This window comes from Aptenodytes forsteri, unplaced genomic scaffold, assembly GCF_000699145.1.
Source record: "Aptenodytes forsteri isolate BGI_AS27 unplaced genomic scaffold, ASM69914v1 Scaffold679, whole genome shotgun sequence".
Lineage (NCBI taxonomy): Eukaryota > Metazoa > Chordata > Aves > Sphenisciformes > Spheniscidae > Aptenodytes > Aptenodytes forsteri.
In genome coordinates this window covers 2,186,409-2,198,743 of record NW_008795924.1, presented here as the reverse complement: position 1 = coordinate 2,198,743, position 12,335 = coordinate 2,186,409, and the positions used below count along the sequence as shown (strand labels likewise).

Below are 12,335 nucleotides of genomic sequence, written 5' to 3'. Positions count from 1 at the left end.
CGCCGCCCAGCCTCTCGCTCCCCCTCCTCCAAGCCGAGCCTGCCGGGAGACAGAGACCGAGGGCCCTCAGGCGGGGCAGCCGGGGGAAGGCAGGCCCACCCCGGGGCTACCGGCCCTCCGCCGCCTCACCCAGCCCCCGGAGCCCGCGGCGGGCCCTGGGGCGCGCGTCCGTCTCCTCGCGGTGCTGCAGTATTATTGTCTAAACAAGTATTTCAGCCATAAATCGTTTCCAACAGATCTTGCTGAAAGGCAGCCTGACTAGAGCCTGTTGCCCTGGGTGTGCGGAAAGGAAGAGCTGCTCCAGAAACTCTCAGTTGGAAGATGGAAAGACTAAATATGTGTATTAACAAAGCCTAGCCTGGGTGCTAAAAATGTGAATCTTCTAGCCTTATTTAACTGGAGAAAGTAATCATAGTGTTAATGAGTTGGAGTTTTTTCTTCCTTCGCTTACTGTGGGACAGAGCTATGCAAACAGACTTGATGTCCCTGCTATCTTGGAAGCGGCATGGCTGTTTTTAAACCACATAAATATTTCATAGGCTGTGTTTTGTTTTTTAAAGAAACAATGATCAAAGGAACTGTACTTTTTCCTCATATTGCCCATTTCTGCAGTAAATAGTAATCCCAACTGGGAAAGGTATGTATGTCAGTATGGGTTGCACAGCCTCACATTGGAGTCCACCCACAGTTACACCAGTGTCACCTGCGCATGCAGGACGAGGACTGACCCATCCCTCCCTTGTGCTCACCTCTCCCCTGGCGCCCACGGCCACAGAGCGTCCTGGCTCATCTCCTTCTCCAGCATCTTGGCCTGCAGCTCAAACTTCTGCGCCAGTTTCTGCAAGCTTGAGTCCAGGCCTGTGAACTGAGCCTCCAAGGTTTGCAGCTTGGTTTCTACTCTGAAGGATGGAAAACAAGGGCATTTCATAAGGACTTGGGCATCAATGGTGGTGCCTTCTGCCGTGACGGTGGGTGACACGTTGCACTGTGAACAGCTCCAGAACCCATTCTGACGCTCCTCCCAAGCTGTATGAGAACATACACCACTAGAAATTAAGGTTTTTTGACATGGCCCAGGTCTTTTTGGCCCCTCCCTGGTGCAGAGGTCTTGTAACTTGTAAATACAGATGCAAGGTTTGTATTTAGATAGGTCTGCAGGTCAACCATTTGCATCAATGTTGGTGGCGTAGTTTTTTTCTCTAATACACTCTGAGGTGATTTGTGCTTTTACTCGTAGTATGATCTTTTGAACCGTTTTCATTTGACATTGAGCAGAACTTCTTGTTCTTCCTCAAATTAAAAATTATGCAAATAACAAACAAGCCACCCGCAGTGTTCCTCTTCTCCCGTCAGCTCGTCCTGCTCTGGTTTTCCCTTTTATAGGACTGTCCTTCCACAGAACAACTGTGTGATAAGAAGACCTTAGTGAAACAGCAGTGAGAAACTGTTTCGTAGCTGGTATTTATTAGCTGCTTTTTCGTTACTTTCATCTATTGCATTTCTTCTTAAAAAAAAAAGGGGCAAAAAGAAAAAAAGGTGCATTTTTGTACTCTCTTAAATTATAATCCTAAAGACAAGTTTTTGAGTTTGAGCTACTCCACTCCACTTTTGCTTAAGAAAACTGCCCAGTTTAAAAGAACTTACAGTGTTTAGGGACGAAGTATGAGGGAATGAAAGTATTTATGCTTTGTACCCGTTTGTTGCTCTTTACTCAAGAAGTAGGGTATGCTGGGCTTCTGTCCTTCTGGGGGTGGTTTTCATAAAGGCAGTTTTCTTTAAGTTTGCCTCAGTTAGCTGATTTACGTCAAGGCATGTTCCTGAGAATCCTGAGGGTCTCAAAGCTATCAAAATATGAATCATTCAAAGTTCCTTCCTAATTACCGAACAAACACCTCAGTACTGTGTACTTGACAAGCGATTTACTACTTGAACATCAGCTACTCCTTATAGACTTTTGTGATTTTTTTCTGCATTTTACTGGCAGAACTTCAGGCTGTTTCAGTTAAACGAAAACCATGCCATCAGTAAATTTTATTATGGGCAAGACCCTACATTTTTTTCTTTAGACTCTCTTCCTTCATCCCCAGTTTGCTCCACTACTTCGGTTACTATTGTTATTGTATTGTTCTAATGTTTAGGGAATTGGATTCTGAATTGTGACCTTCCTGTGTTAAACACTGTATTAAGGTCTTTACCTTGTTGTGGTACTATTTTGTTTATCTTTGGCTGAACTTTTTTATAAGGACAAAATACACAGTAGCTTTCAGGTGATGACATTAAAAAAAAAAACAAAACAAAACCCACAAAAAAACCCTCCAAACAAACAGAGGTAAACTTTAGGTTGTATAAATGGCAGATTACATAATTTACCAATAGTTTTCCCTTCTTTCATGCATACTCCACAGTATTTTAAAGCCTGTTGTTTTAAGAGAAGGACCAAGAACACCATTGCTTTGCTAACAGTAGCTCCCTCCTCTACTTGCCTTCCTCTTCTGCTTTGGGTACTGTCTGCAGTTGACCTGAACAAGGAGGAAATAAAAAGGCATAAACTGTGGCATATTTTTCTAAGTCTCCCTGACCTTAATTCATTATCTGTCTGGCAGCTTGTGCAGATCCTTGTCTAATGATTTTCTGTTGTTTCCTGAGGCTAGGAGACTCCTGTATGATCTTGTGAAAGCTGCTTACATCCTGATCTTACTTTGGTAGGACTTCTCTTGCTTCAGCAAGATTTTTATTTCTCAGAGCCTCCTGTCACCTGCTGGGTCACAGTAGAGATTCTGAAACTGGGTGTAGTTGTTACTGGGTGTTGGATTTCAACTAATTATCGTCCATCGTGTTGCACATCATTCCTGGACTAACTTTCGTGGGGGCTTCACCCATTCAAATGTATTTATGTGTGCATGCTTGCCATGAGAATTTTAGGACTAAAATAGGACTTAAATTGGAAAATTGAGCTTGTGTGATGTAGAAATGCAGATAGCTCAGAATAATTGGAAGAGCTGATATGTCATAACAGGATCGAGTCTGTCAACACAGAGAGAGCAAGTGCATAAGCTGAGGTGAGGTGAGGTGGGTTGGTATTTGCTGTGAATAAGTTTCAGATCCACTTCATACCTATAGCTGCACAAGCAGAGAACAACAATGTAATAGGATAATACAATGTGGCAGTGCAGAAACCCCAATAGTAAAAGTTTTAGGAATAACACGGTGCAAGCACTCTTTGAGAGAGAGGGGGGAATTGTCAGAAAATGCGTGTATTCTGGAAGGTTTGCTGGGTGGACAATGAGTGCTGTCCTGGGGGAAAGACTTGCCTGAGAATTGCTCCCCGATTGCAGCTTTTTATCAGGGTAAATAAGCTTCCTAATGGCCCATTCCTGCGAGCTTTCTCCTCTACAAGTAATAGTAAAAGTTCTCAAAGATCTCATCATTAACGCTACTGTCAGGGCTGTAGTTGTTTTTCAGCAGCCGTTAGTCCAATGCTTTAGAATTTGACCAGTTTTATCTTCCCAGCACTTTTTTAATATGGGGTATATTGCCTGTCTGTAAATTATGCTTGCGTATTTTTAAGCATCTATAGCAAACATTTCAGCATTTGCTAATGTGTGTTCTAAAAGCACCTGTTCAGTTACACCATGGCATGACCCATCTCCATAACGAATCTTCTACAGCTTTTTGTAAATGCTGATAGAATCAGCGCTGCTGTCTCTTGATCCAAGTTCTGAATGAAACGAGGAAGAATGGATTAAACCTCCTGCTTTCATTTCAGTCACAACCTCTAAACGCTTCTTCCTTCAATGTAAGTGAAATTACCATAGAGTGGATGACCTCTGATGTCTGTCTAGCATATGCACAAACCACATCCCCACATTCTTTACCAGAAAGCTTTTCAAGTTCTTCTCTTCTTGTTAGCATACAGAACTGTACTTGTAAGATTTGCAGTAAGAGCTCTAGCACTCCCACTTTTCTGAAAGCGTGGTTGTATGCGTAACCTTATTTCCGTGGTTCAGGCATTTACAGAAAATAACATTTTTCATTACTTTAGAGCTGTCGCATCGGTTTTATTTTCCAGGCCAACGCAGAGCCCCACACTTCTCCACAGCTCTTCCTGTACGCTCACTTCATGGTACCAGTTAGATGCACACTTCTTCAATCAGTTTCCCACAGACTTAGTTTTCACTTTTCCTTTCAGGGGTGGTTCCCGTGTTTGTTTCTCTCTCTGGTCAGGTCTCTAGTTTTTGTGGTTACCGTTCTGTGAGTCGGGAGTTATAAAACCCGTTGGTGAACAACGGTAGTATCTTGACGAGAGGAGCAGTCTCTTACCAAGTCTATCAGCCGGTGCTTGATACCATTTGCACAGTACCTTTAAGGTAGTATATGAAAAGCCATATGTGAAAGTGCACTGAGAGGGAACACTGTCTTACCGTGCTCGTGGCTTGCATTTGATCCCACGATTGTTGTCTGCCCGGCTGGTTAGAGACACCATCTACCAGCGACTGTGCTGTCGCACTGCAGCTGAACACGTGGACTGGTGCCAGTGGGGGCAGCTTGGGCTGGATTATTTTACATGAAGCCAATGAACCTGTCGGCCAAGTTTTCCTCTTCCGAGTACAGGCTTTGAAAATGGAAGGTGAGTCAGCGTCACCTATGTCCCAATTCCTCAGTGACAGTGATTTTCTTTCTTTAAACTTACAAGAAAGGTCTGTTCTCATTTTGGTTTTTTTTTGTTAATGATAGCCACTTACCTCCTACCTTTGAACCCTCCAGACTCTGAGGCATTTTCCCAAATTCAGTTCATCCCAAATCTCCCATTTACAACAGTAGCAGAGTGCGAACCCGAACTTCCCGTTACCCATAATCACCCAGCAACACTTCACGCAGTGACACGCCTTTGCTGATGGAGTAATTGCACAAATCCTGCAGCAAACTGCCAGGACTAGCAGTTTGCAGGCTGGCCAGAATGGCGTTCACGAAACAGTGCAGCTTGGGGCTCTATCCCCCTTCCCTCCCCAATGAGTAAAGGAGAAACAGAAGATTGCTCATGAACCGCTCCCTTCCCACATACACACAATGTATATTTACATCCTCCCTATTACCTCCGAAAATTTCCAAGGAAGCAGAGGTTTGTTGCGCTAAGATAGTCCTGTCTCCTCTCCCCGCCCCAGTCCTCTACACCCATCGTCCTTCCCTGACCCTTAGCGCAGTCCTAGCACAACCCTTCAATGACCTGTTTAACGTCTCGTTCAGGGAGCGCAGAGAGATGCGGGCTTTAGCCATCCTCCTGGAGAGCACGAAGAGAAGAAATAAAAGCCAGAGTGGGCTTGATCCTCCCTCCTGAAGCAGGCAGCAACAACAGGGACAGGGGATCTGACTCCTGCTGGAGGTTGTTTGTATCAAGGCTTTTTATAGACTGTATATCCAAATATAGGTCATAGATGCACAGACACATGCTTGTGAACATATCACATATGGAACTATGCATCTGGACTGCTTCCTGGACCCACTGATCCTGTCTGTCCTCATACAAAATTAATTTAGAGGTGACAGGAAAGGGGGTACCTACACTATTCTGCTTTTTTTTCTGTGTTTTGGCTTCATTTTGCTGTTGTGCCCACCAGTTCGTGCCTTGGGCTAAAGTCTTCTGCTGTTAAAGGCTGTACAAGCAGATTACTTTTTTGGCTTTTTTTTTTTTTTTTTTTTTTTTTTTTTTTTTTTTTTTTTTTTTTTTTTTTTTTTTTTTTTTTTTTTTTTTTTTTTTTTTTTTTTTTTTTTTTTTTTTTTTTTTTTTTTTTTTTTTTTTTTTTTTTTTTTTTTTTTTTTTTTTTTTTTTTTTTTTTTTTTTTTTTTTTTTTTTTTTTTTTTTTTTTTTTTTTTTTTTTTTTTTTTTTTTTTTTTTTTTTTTTTTTTTTTTTTTTTTCTGTTTAAAAGGTATGATGGTAAAATCAGATTTGGGTGAGAATGAGTTGTATTTGGTTGCAGGGAGCTCCTTTGAGGATGAAGGATAGCTAAACCAAGACGGCTGGAATCTCTTCCATAAAGGATGGACAGCCAGGCTAATGATTTTCAGGAGCTGGGTATGCAAAAAAAGAGCTGGTAATTTTTCCATCAGAAAGAAAAAAAGAAGGCAGATAGGTAATGTGTGTCTGGTAATAGCACAGCTAGTGAAACAAGGCAGCACAAACCCCACATCAGTGAAGCAGGTCTTCAGCCAGTACCAGGCATTCAGTTTTGTGAAAACTTAAGGACAGCCTGAGAAAAAAACCTTTCTTTCAATTATTTGCCCATTCCATGAGAAGGCCAGCATGAATCGAACATGTCAAGAGCTGCAGCATTCCCACTTAGTTACATTCTCCCCACCTTCAACTTGCAAATTAAGAGATCCTTCTAGCAAGCCATAATGGCCAAGTTCTGCTTGTTGTGTTTCTAAAGCTTTGGGAAGACAGTGGGAGTATTTGGGTAAGGAGGAGCAGTGCCTTTGGCCCTTTGTATTCCCCCTGTGATGGGGGGATACCCTTCTTGACACAATTTTGCACGGCACATAAGTTTGGCAGTATTAGAGTGAGTATAAGCACAAGGGAGCAGTGAGAGAGAAAGCATTTATTCAGACAAGTCTAATAGTTATTTTTCCGTGGGGTAAACAACTAAATGCGTAAGACAGCTGACCCATTAAACTGATGTTAACATTTTCCCCTGCTCTTTCACTTACTGCAGTGTGAAAAAAATCCAATTGACAACAACTGTTTAAGTAATTTGATTACTCATTAGTTAGTTGATGCTTCTCTAGTCTTATACGCAGCTGCTGACAAACTAATGAAAAATATATTTCCACTATGGCCAGTTTATGCTAACTGTGACACAGTTTAATGGGGAGAGTAAAGTAAAGCACTGGAATAGTTCAAAATGCAAGGAACTCAGCCAATGACTGCTCAGCATCCTCATTTAGCATTGTAGGTGTCCCCGTTAGCGTGAATTTCTTCCTTCAACCTTAATTATGTCAGCTTAGTCATGAACTAATATTATCCCTAAATCTATTGAAACCCATTTCACTTAAATTCAAGAAGCAAACTGCCAACCCTGCAAGAAACAGCTGCAGTGAATACCAACAGCCACCAGAAAATGTAAGGTGAGGCCAGTTACATCATGAGTACTTGTGTGAGTACACAGCAAATCCCTTCCCCTTCCGAAGGACGCAGCAGGTTTCACCGTTCAGTTCACTGTCAGTGGATGTAGCTGGACTCATTTCAAACGCTCTGAGAAGTGGTTTTTCCCCACAAATTTCTTTAAACATCTCAGTGTCTAAGGTTCTGGCAATGGATACACAGAGACAGAACTACTCTGGTCAGCAACTAATACTCTCTTGGAGCCTTTGAGCTCTGCGCATGAGATCCAGTTCACCTTCTCTCCATGCTCAATGGTCAGCTTTGGTGAAACTCTAGCATGTTCATTTGAAGCCACTTTGTTGAGCTTTCCATCTTTTCTGGTAGAAGCAGGTGCTTGGGCCTTCCTCCTCTGGACAGATTTTGCTGGACTTTTCTGCTGCTTTCCAACATCACTGCTGACATCCCAGAGCAAGACTTTCCCATCATTTCCTCCAGTCAACAACCAGTATGCTTCTGGCATAAAGAGGACCTGTGATACTCCCAAGCTGTGACCTTGAAACTCCAGCTCACGTTCAAACTTGACACCGGTGACTCTGAATATTCTGACTTTACCATCTTGAGCTCCGCAGCCAAAGATGTTGCCGCATGCTGCGACAGACAGGGAATGTGCAAGCGGTGGGTTAAAGAACTGGCCAGCTGACTGTAGACCGTCTTCCTCCATTTCACACTCCTGCAGGTTTGTGGTCCACAGGGGGCGAGCTTTCTGCAGATTCCACAGCATAACCTTGGAAAAAAAGTATGAATCAATAATTCACCCAGTTCTGATTTTAAGTAAAATCAGATCTTTCACTAACAGTAAAAAAAAACAACTACACTTCTTGCTCTAGCAGAGCAAAGACTATGAATAAGTGCAAGAGATGCAAGATGTGTTGTGAGGAGTGGTTGAACTTCACCTGATAAATATGGCAAATCTTTATGGCACGCTTTCCAAACCCTCATACTGCCTACTGCAGAGTCAATGACTCAGACCTTTAGACCACAAAATGGATGCAAAAAGCTGTTCTAAATGCTTTTGCATTCATCTCAGTAGTAGTAATCATGATAACACTGCACATCAATTATTTACAAGGAAGGACACGGAAACGCCAGCAGTAAATAGAGATCATTACCATTCTGAATTTTAGTTCTGTCTCTGCTACATACTTGTCCTAAAATAACCACTTCTGTGAACGTGTTTGAAAAATGGAACAGCAAAAGGCAAACAGTAGTTCAGGCCCTCAGTTTTAAACAGCCATATATGTATTTTTTTTATATCCAATGAGTAGATCTGGTTTGTGCTATTACCATATCGAAGTAGGGCATGCTTTTCCTGATGAGATGGGGGGAGGTTGTGCTTTTAGCCTTGCTTTTAAAATGCCACCCCAACCTCAAGCCCCTCATGAAGCAATAACTGTGCCTTCAAATGAATCCTGTGTCTCTCATACAGCAATTCAAGTACTATAGATTTATATCTAATTCTCTCAATACTTTTGTAGTATTTGAATTGATGATAAGCATTTTCAAGGCCAACAGATATGAAAGCACAAGTCAGTCTAATGCAGTACTGGTGTGCTGTTTACTTTTTTAATCAAAGTTTTAATTTGTTATTAATAAAGATATTCCTCCACTAGTCATCTCCAGTAGAACATACAGAAGTCTTTAAATTTGGGCCACAAAAGAGTTGTCACATTGGCTCTGTGTTTCTGGAAACCAAATCACACTAAGACATCCAAAATACGTTGTTTCCTGTCACTTTTCTGTTTTAATGACTGCTGTTGCTGCTACATTAAAACTACTTTGCTACCGATGAAAGGGACAACTTTCCATGATGACTGTGCAGAGCAGAGTAAATCAGAGAGGCTGTGTCTTAATGCTTAAGGCAAATACTCCCGTTTTCATCCCAGACAGCACTGCATAAGCTTTATGAATTCATCAAGTGCTAACAAGTTTTCTGCAAACTAAGTATTTTCTGTCCTCATTGCATTTTCCCTGCTTCCATGGCACTCCCGAAGAAACACCAGCAACCTAAATTTCAGTTCTCATCAGCTACTGGCTTCACTGAGGGTTTGACATGTGAGCTGAGAACACATTTTGATGCCCGTAGAGCTTGTAACTTGTCCAAAGACATGCTGCAGCACAGCATTTTGGAGTATTGCAGCTCAGCTTCTCTTTGTGAAATGATGTATCTTAAAGCCAGCCTCGATGCGGAAAAATGCTCTTTTCATTGTACAAAACCACACTAATGAATTCCTACGATTTTGGGGTACTGACTTTCACCTAAAAAACTCCTTGCCAAGCTACAGTAAAACATACTAAAACTAAAAAAGTCACAAAAAATAACCAGTTCACTTGCACAGAAGTGGTATATAAATGGTTACAATTCTGATAAAAAAATCTGCATTTTAGGGACCTGAAATTAAACCAGCTAAGGTGCTGAGCATTTACTCCTCTCAGACCGATGCTTCAGTACCTCTGCAAAGAAGTTTCTCACAGTAATTAATTCAAAATCCTACATCCATCTTTTAGTCAACGTAAGGAAAAAAAAAAAAGAATTTGGAAGATTTCCAAAAATTTGACAAAGTTTAAACCTGGCAGACTTCTATCAATCAGCCCCTATTTGGATATATATACTTACTGAATTTATATGACCCATGGCTTTAATACAGAAAAATAACGCTTATACTAAATATCAAAATATATTTGTTCTAATGGGTGTTAGATGCACTTTGGTTTTAAGAACATAGGGTGAAACTGCTCAACGCTGTCAAAGCAAACTTCACCCTAATACCACTAGAACCACGGAAACCTTTGTAGAAGTGATAGTTTTTATCTTGGGCTAAACCAGGAATGTGGTCAGATCTCAACCACTGGAAAGAAATTACTGAAAAACATCTGTTCTGGGTGGTCAACTCTGGCAACGTAACTCAAGACTCCATTAACTCCTAGCACTGTTTTGCTCGGAAGGCTTCCACAAGAGGTGTGCAAAGGACAAAGTTTCCTCTTGACAAGGACAGAGAAGCGTAAAAGGCAAAGAACATTTAACGCTTCCAAGAGGTTAATCAGAACAAAGGATAAATTTATAAAAATGACTTGTCCTTACAGTGGTACATACCACCTGGATAGATATTTATCTACCTGGTATAAAGTATTCTTGCTAGCATACTGTCTGCTTCAAGCATTTTGCATTTTCCTATCATCTGCATTTTGTCTGCAGTCATAATTAGTGACAACTTCTGGTTTTGGGTCCAAGAGAGAGCTAATGTGCCCAGAGCATGCTTTGCACCATCTTCTCATTTCCCCCCACCCCACCCATTTCTATAATGTAACTATTAATGAAGATAAAAATAGGGAGAGGAACTGCTGAGTAGAAAATGGCACAAACAGCCTCGACACTGTTAGCTTCTCTGCCAAAACTACTTTAGAAAAGCTAAGGAGCTTTCCGGGGACTGCAGGCTGTACATCCTCAGTCTTAATGGAAGTCTGTTGGTGCCTCGCCTCACTACACAGGTGGGTAGTTACTGTTTCGCTTCTCTAATAACCATCTACTTGTATGCAAATCACCTGCATGTCCAGTCCACAGGAAACAAGGCTTTGAGGCCTCTGAGGTCGAAAGACAACAGAGGAGCAGATGTTTGAGTGTCTCAAGGACCGGCTGACTTTCTTGTTTTCCAAGTCCATAACCTTTATTGCCCCTGAGTCATCTGCCGCAGCCAAGAAATTGTCAGTCTCGTTCACTGAGAGGCAGTTGATCTCCTCCTCGTTCACATGGAAGCGTTCAACGGGCTCCTTGAGGGATCGAACATCCAACAAGCTGACAGTTTCTCCGTGGGAGGTGTACAGCCTGGTGGGACAGCGAGGAGAGAACACCACGGAGGTCACGTCGTCTGCCGTGGGGAGCTGGAGCTGTCCTGCTGGAGTGCCTCCCCCATCCCAGAGCGTGAGCTCGCCTCTCTCCGCGCCTGAAGCCACCAGCCCTTCCGTGTTTACGTTCAAGCACAATATAGAGGACGAATGTCCACCAATCCATTTGACTGCCATATTTCAGGGACACCTCTGAAACAAAAAAAACAAAACCCTGAATTGAGCTGGTGTTCGTCGCATTACAGCAGAGAGCTTATTTAAGCAACAAGATCATCGCGTTGACTGTAATGCACACTACTTGAAACTTGAAACTCTAGCATCCAATTAAAACAGGCACCTCTGATCAGTATCCAAATGAAGCTTTGGCTCAAACAGCATCAATGTCGGCCATGACAGTGTGGAACGGCAGCAGTGCTGGCATGCGTACCTATGCAGTTCATGCTGCTCTGATGTGGCTGCCCAGGTGAGAGCTGCTTCCTTTGCTGCTTCCTTGCAGCGTGTAAGGAGATAGCGTGCCTGACAAAACAGGGGCATGGTTCCTAATGGGACGTACTGGAAAGGAACAAGGGGAAAACAGCAAACTGGTAATTTTCTCATGACTGGTAAACACTAAAGCAGTTTGCATAAAATGATAAACAATGGCATATTTTAAAAAAAGCATTACCATTTTAAAGCAGGTAGTTACAAGGTTCACAACAGGTTTAATCGGGCCTCAAAGCAGCTCAAAGCATGCCCATCTAGCTTACCGTGCTCCTGGCCCTTTGCTTGGCATGACTGCCCACAGCAGCCTGTGCAACGGGTCCGTTTAGGGGACCAAATCAGCGGAAAATGAAGTGAGGGAAAAAAATGAGCAACACAAAAGCAAAACAGGTTTTGGAAAGACTAGCATGCTGTGGGGGAAAAAGAGAGCTAATACCAGGGTAGGGGCGCAGATGGCAACGTGGGGTTTGCGGGACGGAGCTATGGCTGTCCCAGCACCAGCTTCAGCAACCGCAGCGCTGTCTTAACGTCTATGGTTTTATGGCATTATTGGGCAATAAAGGGTTTTTTTTGGTTTTTTTTTTTAACCATGTTATGTTTTGCATGTGAATTTTGTTGAGCCTGGTCTAAAGAGCAGCTAGAATTTGTTCAACCCACCAGAAAAATTTCAGTCTCATCGGTTAAATAAAATTACAGAAGGCACCGGATACCCTACCCGCAACTCGGGTCGCAAATTCGCGGCCAGCCGCTCGCCCGCACTTCGGGAACTGAGGTAACTTTTTCCCGGCTGCCCCCTCCCGCCCCGCAACCGCTCGCACCGGTAGGCCCGACTCCCGGCTTTTAGGAAGACAAACACGC

The 12,335-nt window shown here is 42.6% G+C and overlaps 3 protein-coding genes across 5 annotated transcripts in view; 1 reads left to right on the top strand and 2 right to left on the bottom strand.

Annotated features, from left to right (window-relative positions):
- SMCO1 (single-pass membrane protein with coiled-coil domains 1) overlaps nt 1–5,386 on the bottom strand; it is a 6,826-nt gene extending 1,440 nt beyond the window's left edge. The window contains exons 1-3 of the mRNA XM_009285012.1: nt 5,225–5,386; nt 750–899; nt 12–39 (exon numbers count right to left, since the gene is read on the bottom strand). Of these exons, the coding sequence (XP_009283287.1) occupies nt 12–39; nt 750–899; nt 5,225–5,274 (228 nt within the window). The 5' untranslated portion in view covers nt 5,275–5,386. The remainder of the gene's footprint in view (nt 1–11; nt 40–749; nt 900–5,224) is intronic.
- A 1,190-nt stretch (nt 5,387–6,576) lies between these two features.
- WDR53 (WD repeat domain 53) lies at nt 6,577–12,323 on the bottom strand. Of its 3 annotated transcripts, none has more exons than XM_009284985.2 (4): nt 12,193–12,258; nt 11,335–11,549; nt 10,698–11,189; nt 6,577–7,881 (listed from the first exon to the last, which is right to left on the bottom strand). In XM_009284985.2, exons 3-4 carry the CDS (start codon nt 11,172–11,174, stop codon nt 7,294–7,296), a joined length of 1,065 nt encoding a protein of 354 aa, XP_009283260.1. In that variant the 5' UTR covers nt 11,175–11,189; nt 11,335–11,549; nt 12,193–12,258; the 3' UTR covers nt 6,577–7,293. The 3 variants fall into 3 exon arrangements, with proteins under 3 accessions (XP_009283260.1, XP_009283261.1, XP_019329123.1); XM_009284986.2 differs by having other exon boundaries at nt 11,425–11,549; XM_019473578.1 differs by lacking the exons at nt 11,335–11,549; nt 12,193–12,258 and adding an exon at nt 12,296–12,323.
- FBXO45 (F-box protein 45) overlaps nt 11,387–12,335 on the top strand; it is a 6,791-nt gene continuing 5,842 nt past the window's right edge. The window contains exon 1 of the mRNA XM_019473571.1: nt 11,387–11,460. Coding sequence (XP_019329116.1) covers nt 11,387–11,460 — 74 coding nt within the window. The remainder of the gene's footprint in view (nt 11,461–12,335) is intronic.